Source organism: Nycticebus coucang, chromosome 2 (genome assembly GCF_027406575.1).
Source record: "Nycticebus coucang isolate mNycCou1 chromosome 2, mNycCou1.pri, whole genome shotgun sequence".
Lineage (NCBI taxonomy): Eukaryota > Metazoa > Chordata > Mammalia > Primates > Lorisidae > Nycticebus > Nycticebus coucang.
In genome coordinates this window covers 149,564,212-149,582,850 of record NC_069781.1, presented here as the reverse complement: position 1 = coordinate 149,582,850, position 18,639 = coordinate 149,564,212, and the positions used below count along the sequence as shown (strand labels likewise).

Genomic DNA, 18,639 nt, shown 5'->3' with positions numbered 1-18,639 from the left:
CCATCTGCAGAGCCCTTCAAACACCTAACACAGTGTAAATGCTATGTAAATACTTATTATACTGTATTGTTTAGAGAATGACAATTTTAAAAGTCTGAAGATGTTCAGTACACATACATCCATACTTTTAAAAACTATTTTTGACTAGCAGTTGGTTGACCCTTCAGATGTGAAGCCTACGGATACCAAGGACAGACTCCACGCAGAGTCCTAATCATTCCTCCAGATAATCTTTTAAAATCACATTGACAATCTCATCTATCCATTTCTTCGTCCAACACAGATTTTTTACGGGGTGGCTGAACCTCCAGACGGTCAGAGCTGGGAGAGACCTCATACGTCCCGCATCCCGAGGGCGTGGAAGGCAGGGCCGCCCGCCCGGTCTGCTCAGTGAAACTCTCACACCCAACATGAGCACCCAGCAGTGCAATACCACATGCAAAATGCATGCCACTTTTCATTTCCAAGTTGAAGGATTGTAAGATGAAAGAGTTTTTGTGCCTTATTAGGATTTATAAAGTAATCAACATTAGTAAGATGGAACGATAAAGCCAAAGGGCAAAAGAGCCTTCAAAAAATAACTGCAGGGTTTGTAAAGATTCTTTCCACTTCTTTCACATTAACTATTTTATAAAGTCACATGCTATATACATATGACAACTGTCCTGTCTTTCCGCATGATTAGGATGTCACTGCAGAAAGACAACACCACAAAACGACACTCAGTACACACTTCCCACCGCACTGACACTTAAACCTAAGGCTCTGCCTACAACATCCACTGGGATCTGCACAGACAGGATGGATGTCACTTAAGAAACATTCATTTTCTTCCTACCTCAGCAGGAGGAGGATGAAACTGCTGCTAATATTTCGATAAAACAGATAACTCAAGGGAAACCAAACTGAATTTAGTGAGAACACTCACAGATCAAACAGAAGTTCTGGACAAACTCATTTAAAATAATAGAGGTTTAAACATCTATCTCTTCTGGGAAAATTTAATGAGTAATTCTACATGCCAAATTTATTTTCATATGGACTATACATTTGTATAGAGATATATGAGTATCACTCCAATCCTTTCATAAATGTGCTGTGCCCATTTCATAAAATAGCCTTCAAAATAAAACCTGCCAGCTGACCATCAGGACTGTGAATGAAGAGCTTCTATATTCTAATATTCTAATCCTCCAGGAAAATTACATCAAAAATGGACATTTTGACAGAGTCACTCATTTATCTCAAAACCAGAACAAATAGAAAACAACACTGTTAAGAGGAATTTAAATATTTTTCTGACCACTATTGCAGAAACACAGAAACTCAGCAGATTGCAGACATGCAGGGTCAGCACTCTATAGGAAAGAATTAACAAATCAAACTCAGTACACCTTTAATAACTGGATTGAAAGTAGACTCAGTAAAACCAAGTGTTTCTCCCCAAGGCAACCGTTAGCTACAAAGTAAAAATGATTTCATATCCTTGGTCCATAAAGAAGACACATTTATTTACATTCTCAATGGACTAAAAGAGGTTTTAAACTTGCACAATTAAAATTTTATGCTTCCAAAAATATCATATGATCAATGCACTTAACTTAAAGCTTCAGATATTAATAACTTCATTTAGACTTCTTAAAAAACCAACACAAACATACTTCTCTAGAGTGCAAAATGCTTCTTATTAAATACTTCAGTAACACAAAAGCAATTTGTTTTTAAACACAGGAATCCTTTCTGAAGGATGGTCACCCATAGACATCCATTGCCGGCAATGGACGTTGAACAAACTGCCAGCTCGAGCGAAACGCGACATTAAAACTTCTCCTTCGAGGTCTTCACTCCTCTCGGTGACCCCCGTCACTTGTACAGACTCATCGTCGGGCTCTGGTACATGCACATGTACGCATCACACAGCAGTCTGCGTGCACAGCCCTGGATTCTTCTCGAGTCCAGGGAATGCAGGTCTTCCAGAGACATCTTCAAGTATTCTCCTACTTCTGGGCACGGGGTCACTTGAGGAATGTTGAAGCCATTCTGACCGCCTGTGACAAAGAGGAAGAGCTCCTTTTAGGGCAGCAAAGTTCTAAGCCCTCCTCCTGCCCTGCCCCACCAAAACGATATCACAATAAAGGGCTAATTTTTAGGATCTAAAAGGTAATTCTGAGTTTTAAGAAGTTAAAGCCTGCCTTAAGTCTTGATAGTCTTCTCATTTTGGGGTTTCTGAAAGGATTCTGAAGCAAAACTGGTGAAAGGACACACACTCTGAGGTCGGCCTGCAGGCCGTGTGCATCAGGAGCCCCACCACACCCGCGCACACCAAGCCCAGAACGCTGTACCACAAGGGTGTCCAATTCAGAGCAGATCTAATGGAACCAACACTGGGACATTCTCCTGACTTGTAAAATGCACAACGCTGACATAGCTTGTTTTGCCTGACACACTTGTACAACCTTGACACAACTTGTTTTGCCTGTCACCAGACTATGGAGGACAGTGCTCCAAGGTATGTTTTCAGAGATTTCATAAAAGCCCTTTTGGCTTATCTCTCCCAGTGGCTTTTCCAAATGTCTGAAGTCCCTGTGATTTTGAGTCATGCTGTTCAGTGCAATGATCACAGGGTGGGGGCTCATCTACATTGAGTCCGGACTGTGTCCTTCAAGCATCTGAGCTAAGATAAAGCTGAGAACTCCTGGTCCAGAGCTTGAGTTGATCAAGAGGCAGCCACAGGGTATGGCTTAGGTTACTGGAAGGCCACACCCGATGACCCTGGGACTGGTCTTGAAAGACCAGGAAAAATGAGCTGTAAGAAGAATAGAAGAGCATGGAAGTCATACTTCACAAGCTTGCCCAGGGCTCGTCCTTGACCTATAAACTGTATACAGGTGGAGACACAGCTATTCTGACAACATTTCATTCCTGAAACCTCCTAGAGAGGCTGGCACGTGTTAAGTGTTTGTTCAACAATGACTGAGCATCCTGGAAAGTGGCCTGCAAGTGTAGTAGGATATTCCCCACTTCAGGAAGAAGCACATTAAATGCAGAACAGGTTTATTTTTTCTAAAGAGGATATTTAATTTTGTTCTTAGCTTTTGTCATTTGGAAAACAACATAGTTTATAAAAAACATAAGCACTGAAATCAGAAAGAATGAGTTAAATATAAGCTATTGACCTTAGGCACTTTTAACCTCAGCTTTAATAACAGAAAACTAGGAATTTCCATCTCGCGGGATTTGGGTGGAATGACTTAATGCATCCCAGACAGCCTGCCATATAGATGCTCTATAAATGGCTCCTGTGGCCTATGCAAAAATAAGAGGAACCTGAAAATGAAAGTTAACAGAACTGAAAATGAAATTTCTCAGTCCTAAAGCAAAAATTTTAGGATTCTTTATTAAATAAAAAACATGCATGTCAAATTATCACAAACTATTCCTTAGTTTAGGTAGCAGGGTGGTTAATGCATTTAAGATATAAAAGTGTGTCACCAAGATAGCCTTGAAAAGATAGTCTCACAAAATATGCACACATCTTAGTGTTCAGAACAGGTGACCCCAATGCGAACTATCCCCCTACAAACCAAAACACAGCCACATCCAGAAGAAAGGTTTTCTCAATACCATCACGGTCAGCCATGCTGTCAAAGAAGAGCCAGGCAGAGTCATCCTTCCCGTACTTCACAAAAGCAACATAGTGGCTCGTTTCTATGCAGAGAACAGCAAATAACTCCATCTTCTGGCAAGGGATGCAGCCGTGTCTCCAGTCCCAGTCAGGTAAATCTTTGGGAAGTGACACTGGGTTATATTTATGATTGGACCTCTTGGGATGAAGGTGGACCTAAAATGGACCACGAAAAGAATGTTGTTAATGAGCTACACTGTTTCAAATGCATGGACTCTACTTAATCTTATTAAATACATCCCTTAAAAAGATCAATCAAATACTTCACAGAGAGCTATCAAGTAAACAATCAGAAGAGGTATAAATAATACTACTTTAATATGACATTTTAAAAGTTAAAATTATGATTTGAAAAGACTTTTCAAAACCTTCACTGTTTTTAACTATCAATAAATTATTATTCAAAAGAGATCATCCATGAGGTGAAGGAAACTTACTTGAGAGTTGCAGGTTTTACAAAACTGCTTGATCTTCCCCGCTGAGATGTCCGGATCATCATAGCATTCTCTGCACTCATACACTGCAAGCCCTCCACATATCCGGCACTGCCTGGGAGCTGGAAGGGGGGGAGTGGGGACGGAGTTATGGGGCCTTTTAAATATGCATTCTTTCATTAAGAAGATTAAAAATAAAAGTTATGCTTTAATAGGAATAATTTTCATAGCTTCAAAAAAAGTCTATCCCTCTTCTATCCTCTTATGAGGTTTCCTTAGATTCAGTGGAAACAACCCAAACGCCCCTCAACACATGAATGGATTAATGTGTAGTATACCTATACTGTGGAAGACTATTCAGTCAAAAAAATATGGAGATTTTGTGTCTTTTATATTAACCTGCATAAATTTAGAACTTTCTCCTAAGCGAAGTACCACAAGAATGGAAAAACAAGCATCACACATGCTCAGTACTAAATTGAAACTGGTAGATTAACAACCACGGGCTCACATGAGAGATAGACTCCAGTAAGTTCACGGTGGTAAGTTCCCACCCAGTAGGCACACTGCAGGGCGCACAGCGCACTTCCTGGGCACACCGCGGGGCACACAGCGCACTTCCTGGGCACACCGCGGGGTGCACAGCACACTTCCTGGGTGAAGGGCACAACTACAACTTGGACTTTCACCTCACAAAAGCAAATGATGCAACCTAACCTCAGATACTTTCATTTCAATCTGAAAATCTGGAATTTTAAAAAAATTTTTAAATTTAAGAAAGATATAATTATATCACATACATCTTCAAAGACATTTTCTCTGACCAAATAGCAATATTTTTAAATAGCAGGTGTTTTCCCCCATTATAAAATGTCCATTGATGAAAATTCAAACATATAAGGAAGTATAAAGAAAAAAATTAAAATCAGTTATAATTTCAGTTAGCAAGAGATAATGGTGTCAATATTATTGTAAATTTCCTCTATTAATTTTATATCTGAATATTTACATAACTCCATGTATGTATGTTAACAGAGCCCCGCTTGTAAACATATCAACATACTTGTTAGTTAATTATTACTATTATGATTATGTTCATGTATGCTGGTCTTCAAAACCATGGATTTTAATGGGAGTAGTGTCACTGGATAGATACACAACTCATTTAACTGTTCCCCTCTTGTTAAATTTCAGTTTGCTTCTAATTGCTTAATCATATGACAGTAAACATATTTGCATGTAAAATATTTATTTTTTCATAGTTTTTGGCAGGGGCCAGGTTTGAACCCACCACCTCCAGTATATGGGGCCGGCGCCCTACTCCTTTGAGCCACAGGTACCGCCCTAAAATATTTATTTTTAATCTCTGCTCATTTTAGTGGAATAAATTCCTAGACCCAAAATTACTGGCTTAGTATTTCAGGCTCTTCAGATAGTGAATTCTTTTAGAAATACTGTCTCTGGTTAGACTCTTACTCACAGCTACTAATAGGATTAACCTGACAGACTGATTTTTTTGTTCTTAATTATTGTTGGGGATCCATTAAGGGTACAAGAAACCAGGTTATACTGATTGCATTTGTTAGGTAAAGTCCCTCTTATAATGTATCTTGCCCCAAAAGGTGTTTCACACACTGAGACCCCACCCCTCCCTCCTTCCCTTTCTGTCTGCTCTCCCCTTCCCTCACCCCTTCCCCCACCCTCCTAGGTCATTAACTGTCCTCATATCAGAATTGAGTACATAGGATTCATGCTTCTCCATTCTTGCGATGCTTTAGTAAGAATGTCTTCCACTTCCATCCAGGTTAATACGAAGGATGTAAAGTCTCCATCTTTTTTAACGGCTGGGTAGTACTCCATGGTGTACATATAACGTAGCTTGTTAATCCATTCCTGGGTTGGTGGGCATTTTAGCTGTTTCCGCTTTTAGGTTGTTTCCATATTTTGGTGATTGTAAATTGAGCTGTGATAAACAGTCTAATGCAAGTGTTCTTATAGTAAAAGTATTTTTTTTCCTTCTGGGTAGATGCCCAGTAATGGGACTGCAGGATCAAATGGGAGGTCTATGTTGATTGCTTTGAGGGTTCTCCATACTTTCTTCCAAAAAAGTTGTACTAGTTTGCAGTCCCACCAGCAGTGTAAAAGTGTTCCCTTCTCTCCACATCCACGCCAGCATCTGCAGTTTTGAGATTTTGTGATGTGGGCCATTCTCACTGGGAGGTTTTGATTTGCATTTCTCTAATAATTAGGGACGATGAGCATTTTTTCATGTTTGCTAGCCATTCATCTGTCTTCTTTAGAGAAGGTTCTATTCATCTCTCTCACAGCCACCTAATTTTCGATAAACCAAACAAGAACATACACTGGGGGAAAGAATCCCTATTCAATAAATGGTGCTGAGAGAACTGGATATCCACATGTAAAAGACTAAAACTGGACCTACACCTTTATCCACTCACAAAAATTGATTCAAGATGGATAAAAGACCTAAATTTAAGCATGAAACAATAAAAAATCCTCAAAGAAAGCATAGGAAAAACACTTGATATCAGCCTGGGGAAAGACTTCATGAAGAAGACTGCCATGGCAATTGCAACAACAACCAAAATAAACAAATGGGACTTCATTAAACTGAAAAGCTTCTGTCCAGCTAAGGAGACAACAACCAAAGCAAAGAGACAACCTACACAATGGGAAAGGATATTTGCATATTTTGAATCAGACAAAAACTTGATAACTAGGATCTATAGAGAACTCAAATTAATCCACATGAAAAAAGTCAACAATCCCATATATCAATGAACAGACTCTTAAAAAAATAACAAACTAAAACATCTTATACTTACTGTCTTCAAGTAAATCTGTTATATTTAATTCCAGAGATGGGAAAATTTTTTTAAATAGTTTAAAGTCTTTTCCAAAACGAGGCATCTGAATAATGAGACACGATGGTGCCTATAAAAAGATACATATTTTTAGAAGCAAAGCATTGAAAAACATTTGTCCTACAAAACGAAAACAGTCATGGCTATCGAATCAAGCAGTGATCTTTGCCACCATATTGGTGACCTGTAGCACAGAAGCCCCACAGTGGACACACAGCACTGGAGAGCCACCAGCCAAGGAGTCCGTCATTGCTGAGACACACCAATACCTAGAGGTCAGGGAGTACAACCACCTTGGATCTCAAATTATACAATGACTATGGATAGTGGCATTTTACTTTGGGTTTATATTGAATAAAGGTTTTGAAGAAATTGTTCTTTGCAAATACAATATAGAAACAACCACAGTTAGTGGTAGCTATTTCAACAGTTCTTTGTATTTCAACAAATAAATAACTGTGGCTGCTAAGGTTTTACCAAACATTCCATGCGTACAATAAAAATAAAATGTAACACATCTCTTGGAGGCAGGACACAATTATAAGAGGGACTTTGTCTAACAAATGCAATCAGTGATAAAAATAAATTAAAAAAAAATAAAGTCAACTGGAAAACAATTAGGTAACATGACCATCTTAGCTAAAAACAGGAAAATTTTGTCTTGAAACACGAAAAATATGTCAAAATGTTACTTTGGTGGTGTGTTAAACATTAAAAGTAAAAACCAAAACACAAAAACTTTAAATAAATGTTAATAAGAGTGTGAAAAAAAAAAAAAAAACAAATGCAATCAGTGTAACCTGGTTCTCAGTACCTTCAATGAATCCCCAACAATAACCAAAAAATAGGGGAAAAAATGTTAGTTTAACTGGGGAATCCTAGAAATAATACTTGAAATGGGGAAAAAAAATAAAACATAAGCATGTACTACTAAAATCATGAAGATTTTAGAAGAAATCTAAATTTCTAATTTCTAATTAAAGAAAAATTAATTTACATCACTTGTTCATTAATAAATCAATATATGAATTTATTGATATTTTGTTTCTTAATGAAGGGAGACAAGTAACATGGTTTTTTGATATATTCAGATAATATGCTTGAGCAAAATGATAATTTAAAAAAATAAATAAATAAATCTTCCTTTTACTTTAAACTTCTTAAAAGTGTTTCAGTTACACATTAGCTCACATCTAAAATCCAAAAATTCAATCTTAATCATAAGGCATTTTCTATATGAACAAGTTGAAACATTGCACATTTTTTAAAAATTTGTGTTTTCTTAACAGTTTGTCTCAAACTGTTCTTGGCTGTTTAAAATCAATAGATATTGAATCTACCAATAGTCTTGAGCATCCTAAGGACTCGCGTATAAAATGCAGCAAGTAGTACCAACCTCTGCAAATTTCAGGTTACTATTGATAAAAGACCATTCTAACAACTGCTGAATTGTAGGAACTCCAACTTTCTCATTTTTCTCCATAAAAATTTGATAGAAGTAACAATCTTGTACTTTTTGACCTGCTGATCTAAAAGCATGAGGAAGAAAACACATATGAGTTATTAATAATACTTGAAGCAAAATGTGAAGTTGCGCCAGTAGAATATGAGAACAGAAAAGCCATAAAATCCATGATGCGGTTTGGGACAGTCACGACGACAGGGGGAAAAGAAAACTATCTGGGTAAAATAATTAAATGTACTTTGAACAAGACCTTATAAATGATTTCTTGTTTTCCTTTTTATATTGAAAAGCTCTCTTAATGATCAGGAGAAAAATAATGGTATAATAACCGAAATCAAAGAGTGCCATGTGAACAGTAACAACCAGAAGCTAAAATCACTTAGTTCAACTTCACCATCCAAATCTACAAAGAAGCAAACTGCATTTAATGCTTGAAACAGAGAAATAAATTCTTATATGGCTGAATGTGATAGACCCTTAAAAGACCTTCTAGAACAAACTTTCATTTCTAAAATGAAGCCCCTAAGATCTTGGGAAGAATGACTTCCCAACAAGTCAAAGGCAGAACTAGGTGAAGACCCCAAGTATAACTAGGTTATCACAGTAAGCAAACAATCGCTCACTATTTATTCTGCTAAAGTATGCTGTCCTTTAAATGGTCACTCATTTATTCAATGAATACCAAGTAAATGCCTACTGTATGTCAGTCATAGTGTTACCATTATATTAAACATTTGTCCTTCTAAGTATTTTACTACGGAATGTCATTATTAAGACTCCACCACAAGGAATCATAATCTTTAAGTCTACCATTTACCTTTTTAGTACAATTTCTGGATATAGAATCAGACTGTTCATGTAACTACAGATACAGAGTTATATAAATAAAAACTATGTTTACAGTTATTTAAATATAAACTACATATAACTATAGATTATAGTTGTTACATAACTATAGTTATATAAACTATGTATGTATTACTATAGACTATAAATTTCAAGATTTTTAGGGAATATTAACATAGTTTTCACGAGAAAACTTCAGTTATTTAGAGACCAGTCTATAGAAAGCCTCAGTTTTCCAAAAATTCTTATACCCCCCAAATAAACAAAACTTATCTGTTAATAAAGCAGGAGATTCTTAAGAACCCATAACAAATAAAAACAGATAACCAAAAAAACTGAAGTTTATGCTATACCAATTATTTCAGTTAGTTGTTGATGACTACAAAAGGCCAGAATTTTTCTGTGAAGGCAAAAAGCATAGAAAATTAACAGGTAATAGGAAAAAAACTAAAAAACCAGGAAGTAGTAGAGGAGGGGAGGGCGCTGCAGGGAGCACAGACTTGCAAACAGAGAGAAGGATCCAGAAACGAGGATGGAGAAGACAGCAGCTTGGTGATACTGGAACAGAGAACAGGGAGGAGGAACAACAATCACTCAAACCTCATTCTTAAAGTTTAGAAGGCTAAAAACCCAGGGGGTCACAACAAAGTTGGTGCTACAGAGCAAAACTGTGCAATCTGGACTGTAGTTTTCCACTAAGGAAAACCTAAGGGCAAAAGGTGCAAATGTGTTAACTTTTAAAATAAAATGAACATCTAAGAAGCAGATAAAAACACTCTTGGAATTGTATCATTTGGGTCTATTTACCTTAGTGACACAGACCATAATGGACAGTCACTAAAATTCTTCACGGCTTCTAGGTTACCCAGCAATATGGAATATAATCCAGATCTGATGTGTCCGCGGAGTAAGAACACCCAGACCATGTTCTATAACAAGAGATACTCAACTATGCAATCTGAAAATTCCTCTATGTCTTTACTTCTTGATTGCTGATGTTACTCCATTCTTTTTTTTTGGAATACTTTGCCACCAATCACCACACTCTTTTGTTAGTGGCTGTGACTTTAGTTTTATTTCATTTTTAACACTGTATCCACCATTAGTCACCATTATTATGACCATAATTGTTATTGTTTTTTACATGTTAAGGTTTAATTTACCCAGATGTACCAATTTCTTTATTCTTCCTTATCTCTTGCATTCCACTTTCTTGGTCTAAATTCAATTTTGTTTTATTACGTATATCCTGGATTAGATCTCTGAATGGTTATTTAGTCCTAGTTCTTCCTGCTCAGAAATTCTGAAAATCTTTACTCTTAGAATTTAAGTCTGTCAACAATTCTTCATCTATTATTGGTTGAAACACTGCTTTTTACTCTATTCTGTCGAGTGTTTCCTTCTGGAACTCTAGTTCCACTCCCGACTTTCCATATCTCTCACATTCTCGTTCTTGTTTTCTAACTCTTTATCCCCTTGTCTTCCCAATGAGCAATTCTCTCTTCAGCTGTGCAACTCCCTCCTACCCATCCTGATAGTTCCTGTTTCTGGAAATTCTGCTTTACTTTGGGTTTTGTTTATTATCAAATCTGTTTTTGTTTTTGTTTTTGTTTTCCTATTGGTATATCTAGTTCTTCTTTTGTCTCTTCAGTCATTTAAGAATATCTTCTAGTCTCTTTTAAACTATTTCATTATTGCAGATTTTTAAGGTACCCATCCTCCTATTTGTTGCATCAGGTGACTCTCCCTAAGTCAGTGGAGGAAAAGAATGACGAAAAAGAAGGCTAACTTAAAATATCTTTTCACAATTTAATTTTTAACAAGTGATTGTCAATATGAAGGTCTTGTAAAACTCCACAAGACCTTCAGACTCTGGATGTGCCCGGCCCCTCATTACCCTCTACCCCCATGCCGGGGGATCACTGCATTATTCAACTTATGTTATTTCTGAAAGTGTATTATATCCCCTTAAGTGTGTGAACTAGGAAAAAAAAGATGAAAACAAAAAGTTTTAAGCATCTGGAATTTCTCTCTTGAAAATGAAAACAAAACTGACACTTTTCTCCCAAAGCATCTGTTATGTTTCCTGCAGTATATATTAAATGTATCTTTCCTATTTGTGTTTGAAAGCTGACCTTCAGTATAGACACTGAAGCATTACATATCATTAATTCTACTTCCAAGCTTTCTCTTCAGTATTATTAATTCATATTTCTACTTTTATGCCAGCAGCACACATTATTTTTTGTTGTTGTTGTTTTTTTTTTTCTTTTTTTTTATTGTTGGGGATTCATTGAGGGTACAATAAGCCAGGTTACACTGATTGCCATTGTTAGGTAAAGTCCCTCTTGCAATCATGTCTTGCCCCCATAAAGTGTGACACACACCAAGGCCCCACCCCCCTCCCTCCGTCCCTCTTTCTGCTTCCCCCCCCCATAGCACACATTATTTTAATGTCTGGTGCTCTGCCTTTATAGCTTATAATAGAACTCTTTTATTAAGCAATTCTTCAATACTTTACCCACTTAATTTTGTAAAGACATCTAAAATCTCTTTCCTAAGTTCTAAAAATAAAGTTAAGATCTTGTTTATGTGCAAGTTAATTTCTAAAATATTAACATATTTATTTAATCTTCCTTCCTAGAACATAATTCTTCTCACTAATTAGTCAAATTGCCCTTTAGCTCTATAAGTCTTTTTAAAAATCTAACTCAATAAAACTGATTTCTTGGTATTTTACACTTTCATGAAATATTAAATTATTCTTTTCCATACTTGCTTGAAGGTATGCAGAAATGCTATTGATTTTTCCATGGTTATTTTACACAGCCAAATTATAAATTATTTTGTTAAGTACAGCATTTTCTAGATAATTCTCTAGGATTTTCTAACACATATGATAATTATCATTTTTGAATTATCATCTTTAAATGTGAGCTCTTGATGTTTACGTACTGCATCTCACATTAGTTTACAACTTCCCAAACAATATCAAACCACAATTGTGGTTTCTCCTCGTCTATCGACTCAGCATGGGAATCAAACAACATCCCCTAAGGCCCAGGTGAGGAAGCGTGTTTGTGTCTGGGAGGAATATACGACAACCAAGACTCTCAATGGAGAAATCTGGGTAAAACGTAGAAAGGACCACTGCTTTGACTGAATGTTCAAACTATCCTGAAAGCTGATCTACTCAGAACATTTCACTGAACACTTTACTGCATTAAATTCAAAGCTTTCATTCAACAGTGAGGGATGGGGGAGACCAAGTTACACAACTAAGAACAAGGAAGCTAATTTCAGACATTAATTCTTTGAGTGGCAGGTAAACAAAAACGATGCTTTCACAGTGTTTGATTAGGTCAGAATGAGATTTTTTTTTTCCCCTAAAAAGTTCATTAATTTAAATTATAAAATATTTATAGACAGTTCCATAAGAAAATGATTTGCAATAATACTTATCATTATATTTAAAAGTACAAGTTTACATTGGATTTGTTCCTCAAGTGAAGTATGGTACTATGGAGAGGGCAAGAATAAAATTAATTTACTTACTCAGTATATTAAGAGCTCTAAACAAACACAATATGAAGTAATCACCAAGGAAATAATTTTTACTCAGTGGCAGCAATAGAAATGAGAATTGCCCATTTTTCCAATGCTTTTATAACAATTTAAAAGTTACCTTATTTTTAGTAATGGATCTACTCTTAAAATATGATGAAATAAGATATTCAAGAATTCTTCAGGATCTAGGAGAAAACAAAAAATCAAATTAGTCACAGACAAACTTTTTAATTATTCCTTTTTTAATTTTTAATTCAGAGTATGTTTATTCTGAATTCAGTTTCATTCCTTCAATATTACCTCAACTAAAAGCACAGCTTTCACATTTTCTTAATTAAGAAAAAATACAAAGAATAAAGTATTATGTTTTAAATTCATTATAACTTTGTTGCATTTGAAAGGTATAATAATTCACATACAGTGAAATAATTAATTTTGGGGGGATATAAAATAAATGAAGTAAAGCCAGAAGTATGCTCTGTTTTTTTACTGCTGTTTAAATAATGATCAAGCCTCCACCCATTACAGCTGGTCACATTATGTTGCTAACGAGTTCAAAGTCAGGTATTGCATCTTTGAGTAAGTCCATCAGCTACGAAGAGATTAAAGAACTGTGCTGTGATCCTAAAGCTAATCGCAGTCAGCAGTTTTGAAAGTCCCTTTTGTAATAAGGAAAACAAAGTAGGAAAATATAGATAACTCAACATAACCCTTCCCCACAGGAAGAGAAACAATTCAGAATATTATTGCTGGCTGGAAAGGAAAGAACTTTTTATTGAAGCATTTAATATGCTACAACCAGCCAGCTTCTTAAAAGAGTTCATTATTCCACATCATCGTTCACTTTAGAAAAGAGGAAGAAAAGAGGAAGAAATTATAAAAAGAGGAGAAAATTCTTTATTACATAGAAAGAAATTTGTAATTTAAAACTCCCAAACAACACACATATTTCTGCTAATAATTTAGCATATGAATATGATTTCAAGTTATTTTTAATGAATGTATCATAAATTAAGACAGTTACCTTTTTCTTCAGAGGTAAATCCTGATGCAGCCTCTACTTTTTCAAGTATCTTCCTCAGTTTCATAATTTTTGTGGCACACACATATCCGTATCTATTTAAAAAAAATTAATTGCTATTGGTGTACACATTAAATTATATAATGGATCTTAATCATCAGACATTTTTATACAATTCCAACACATCATAAATCAACAAGCTAAAGATTCTGAAAAATACAATTATAGGCTCCTTCTTGAGGTTTGAAAAATTAAAAAATAGAACCTGAATTATCCTAAACACTATTATGCACCTTACATTTGTCACACATTAATAAAAGAAAAAAATATTTTTTAAAAAGTCTGGGATGAATATACAATTTTGAGGAAAAAAGTCCCTTTTATATTAAAGGGGGAAAAGGTACCAAGGGGAATGGGAAAGGGGATTAATGAGAAATTGGAAATCTAAAATCTGCAATCAAACCAATCAGCATAATTATCACATTTTCTCTCATCTTTGTCTGAATACAGGACACATTCATTAAGTTTAATGTCAATTTAAAATTTTAATTCTGAAAATCGCTTCAAAAGAGACCTTAGTGGCCACCGGGAGCTTCATAAGGAAGTGAGAACTAGCTTGTCTTGTGACTGTTCGTTCACTCACAAGCTCCCTGCAACCAACATACATCGAGCATCTACCACTTACACAGATATCTAACCTGCTGACCACTGGCAATAATACAAAATGAATAAGGTGAAAAAGACAGGCTCTCTGCCATTGAGAAGCTACAATGGAGTAAGTAGAGGTTTCAGAACTAAATAAAGCCTCAGAACTAAATAAAGGCTCTAAAACAGATGTGAATGCTGCAGACACAGGGAACCCTGACTGCAACAGGGCATCTGACAAGTTGCTTCTGTGGACAGGAGACAAAATGTGATTAACTGTGATTCTCAACTGGTTGGACAACAGCATTCAAATAATGTTTGTTAATAAACTTAAAAATGTTCTGGACGGAAGGAAGGTAGTGCATTAGAGTTTTAGACTTGACCTGTTTTGTTCCAGCATCAATTACTTGGCAAAAAAAAAAAAAAAAAAAAACAGAAAGTAAGTTTAAAAATTTGCATTAGACTAAATAATGTAAAAATCAAGACATAATTATCTTAAAGGGTAAGATAATTAAAGAATTCATTACAGAATTTAAGGAAAACAAAATATATGAGCAGGGACATTTATTCTTTTATAATTTACTTTCCTAGTCATGTGATACAGTAAGTCATTTGGACTGTTCACTTATTAATATCTTAGTATTCTGCTTTTTTTTGGACAAAATCTTACACTATTTTTTATCTTAATTGTTAAATAAGAAAAGTATGAAACAAGATTTAAATTTACCTTAATATGGATGTTAAATTAATAGTTTGCTCTCTATACCCCTGTTTTATGATCTATGGCCCTAAGCTTAAATCTTATAATGTGACAGTAATTATCACAGATCATTACTACCCCTTATTCAAAGTTTTTACTAAATGCCTCCTGTCACTTGTGCTTGGACCATTACAAATTGTTTCCTGGGGCCAAAATAAGACATACAGTAAAAGGTCTATAATTTGACCATCCAAGGGACTGTAACAAACTGGTCAAAATATGGATGTGGTCAACATAAGGAACTTCCATTGAGTACCTGTTTGCTTTATGAAAATTAAGTCAGTGTGAGGAGGTGGCCAATGTAGGCAGGTGGTCAACTACGGAGGTTCTACGGTATTTATAATCCCTAAACCAGGAAATGAAAAAAGAATTACCTTTCCTCTTTTTTTTTTTTTTTATTATGGGTTAATATGAGGGTACATTTGATCAGGTAACATTATTTACAGTTGTAAGGTAAGTTCCAAAGTCTGATTTGTAGTTGAGTCCTTCACCCAGGAAATGTGCCATATACTCCTACACTGTACCCAATAGGTGGGAAATAATTAAGCCCCCTCTCCCCTTCTTAATTGTTTTTCTCTCAAGTGGACCAATATTTTTAGATTAGGACTGAGTACATGGGAGTACATGCTTTTCCATTCTTGAGATACTTAGGAGGATGTTCTCCAAATCCATCCAGATAAATACAGCAGATGTGAAGTCTCCGTCTTTTATGGATGAATACTCCATGGTGTACACATACCACAGTTTACTAATCCATTCATGGGTTGATGGGCACTTGGGTTGTTTCTACATCTTTACAATTGTGAACTGAGCAGCTATGAACATTCGAGTGTAAATGTCCTTATGGTAAAATGATTATTTTTCTTCTCGGAAGAAGAAAAATATCTAGTAGTGGAATTGTGGAGTAAAATGAGAAGTCTACTTTTAGCTTTTTGAGGATTCTCCGTACTTCTTTCCACCATCCCACTAATAGTGTACCAGTGTACCCCTCTCTCTGCACCCATACCAGCATCTGCAGTTTGGGGACCTTGTGAAGTGGGCTATTCTCACGAGGATTAGGTGATATCTCTGAGTTTTGATTTGCAATTCTCTGATGAATAAGGATGATGAGCATTTTTTCACATGTTTGTTGGCCATTTGTCTGTCTTCTTGGAAAAGGTTCTGTTCGTGTTGCTTGCCCATTGACTGATGGGGCTGTTTGCTCTTTTCTTGTTGATTTCCTTGAGTTTTTTGTATATTCTTGTCACTAGCCCTTTGTCCAATTGGTACCATGAGAATATCTTCTCCCATTCTGAAGGTTGTCTATTTGCTTTGCTGATTGTGTCCTTAGCTGTGCAGAAGCTTTTTTATTTGATCAGGTCCCGTTCATTTATTTTTGTATTGCTGCAGTTGACAATGGGGTTTCTTCATGAATTCTTTCCTAAGGCTGATATCATTAAGAGTTTTCCCACACTATCCTCTAGGATTTTTATCATTTCATGTCTTAGATTTAACCTTTTATCTAGCGTAAGTTAAATTTTGTAAGTGGTGAGAAGTGAGGTAGAATCACCTTTTCAAGGGAGGTGGAAGGAGGTCTAAATATAAATATATTCCTTTAACTTGTTACTGAAATATATCTTACTGAAATATATCTCATCTGTTCCTAGCACAAAAGTATTAAAAAGTAGCTATTCTATAAATAAAAAATTTCCCTTCCATTGTTTCCTTTTTATTAAGATGGGGTTTTGTTCTGTCACCCAGGTTGAAGTACAATGGCATTATCACAGTTCACTGTAGCATCAGCATCCTGGGTTTGAGGGATCCTCTGGCCTTAGCCTCCCAAGTAGCTAGCACTACAGGTGTACACCGCGATGCTCAGCTAATTTTTTTTTACCTTTTGTAGATACAGGGTCTTGTTATGTAGCCTGGGCTGGTCTCAAACTACTGGCCTCAAGCAATCCTCCCACCTCAGCCTCCCAAAGTGCTAGGATTACAGGCCTGAGACACCATCTCTGACCCCTTGCTCCTTTTCTGTCAGATAAAATTAACTTTAAGAAGCCAGACTATATCAATATACAGCAGGCTTGCTGTTACAGGTAATGTTAGATTAAACTATTTCAAAAGATAAGAATCCCAAGTACTACACATCAGCTTTTTTAAACCTACCATAATTACTAAATTATAGTATACTCTACCTAAATAGTATAAATAATTTCATGAAATACACTATGTTCCACATTTGGGCAATATTTAAAAAATTAAATAAACAAAGAAAGTAAAGGATCAAAGATTTAAAAAATTACTATTTCACCAAGAGAACTAATTTTCATGCATTTCTTATTAAGTGTAAGCAAGGTATAAACTAATTACTGTACTAGTAAACAGCAAAAAAGATAGCATCGAAAGGCAAAATAACCATTATCTTCTACTTACATTCTTAGAGGATTAACAATTTCTGTCCTCAGGAGCTCTTGAGTTTCACTGTAATATTCCACATCATTCTTTTCTTTGGGTCTAAGTAACACAGTGTCCAGAACAGAACTAAAAGCAAATAAACTGCAAAACAGAAAGAACATTTTTCTTCATGCTATAAATATATTTTTCAAGAAACAGACTCTAAAAACAACCAAGAGAAGAAAAAAGCAACGTCTAGAATAAATACCCTAACGATTCATGTTTTTTGTTAACACAGGTGCCCAGCACCACTGTGAAGATCCCTCCCCATGGTTCCCCCATCCAGACCTAGAGATCCCGACAGGTGAGACTCTTAACCCTGCGCAGGGAGACTACAGATCAACAGTGTTAAAGACATGCCCACGGCACAGTAAGAAAGAAAACTTCCTTGCAAAAGTCGAAAGAGCCACCTACAAATCTGAGTCAATCCCAAACAGACAATACAGCAGGAAGTTTGGGAACTACTTCCCCAGGTGAACACTACTCAGTATTATATTTCTCTCTCCTTATGCCTCTTTGCTAAGACCTAAATTTCTTTAAATGTTAAAATCACTTGTGAGTGACTAATAGCAGTAATTGCTGGCATCAAAGAAAAGGAAAATTTAGTTAATACAGATTTTCATCAGGAAATCTACAGAATATTCTATCAGTGCTCCAAGGCTTATTTTTGTTACATCTGAGAGACTGAAAGTATTCTGCACGCAAAATGGCCTGCCAGTTTCATTCTCCCTACTTGAGAAATGTGAACATCCCATGTTAACTTTCTAATTCTTATAACACGGCTGTCTTGGCAGCGTACAATCTTCAGAGCCTAAAGAATCTTCAATCTCCAGAGCCTAAAGATTCCTGCAACGCCAACTTGTTTCACTTTGGAAAAGCTTACCTATACCAGGCAATA

At 35.8% G+C, this 18,639-nt stretch overlaps 1 protein-coding gene across 8 annotated transcripts in view; it reads right to left on the bottom strand.

Moving 5' to 3' along the window:
- Window positions 1-1,485: 1,485 nt before the first annotated feature.
- CYLD (CYLD lysine 63 deubiquitinase) overlaps window positions 1,486-18,639 on the bottom strand; it is a 54,472-nt gene continuing 37,318 nt past the window's right edge. For all 8 annotated transcript variants that reach the window (XM_053582165.1, XM_053582169.1, XM_053582167.1 and 5 more), the window contains 8 exons: window positions 17,721-17,843; window positions 13,907-13,998; window positions 13,001-13,067; window positions 8,401-8,533; window positions 6,966-7,074; window positions 4,123-4,241; window positions 3,625-3,841; window positions 1,486-2,048 (listed from right to left, as the gene is read on the bottom strand). In XM_053582165.1, coding sequence (XP_053438140.1) covers window positions 1,864-2,048; window positions 3,625-3,841; window positions 4,123-4,241; window positions 6,966-7,074; window positions 8,401-8,533; window positions 13,001-13,067; window positions 13,907-13,998; window positions 17,721-17,843 — 1,045 coding nt within the window. In that variant the 3' untranslated portion in view covers window positions 1,486-1,863. The remainder of the gene's footprint in view (window positions 2,049-3,624; window positions 3,842-4,122; window positions 4,242-6,965; window positions 7,075-8,400; window positions 8,534-13,000; window positions 13,068-13,906; window positions 13,999-17,720; window positions 17,844-18,639) is intronic.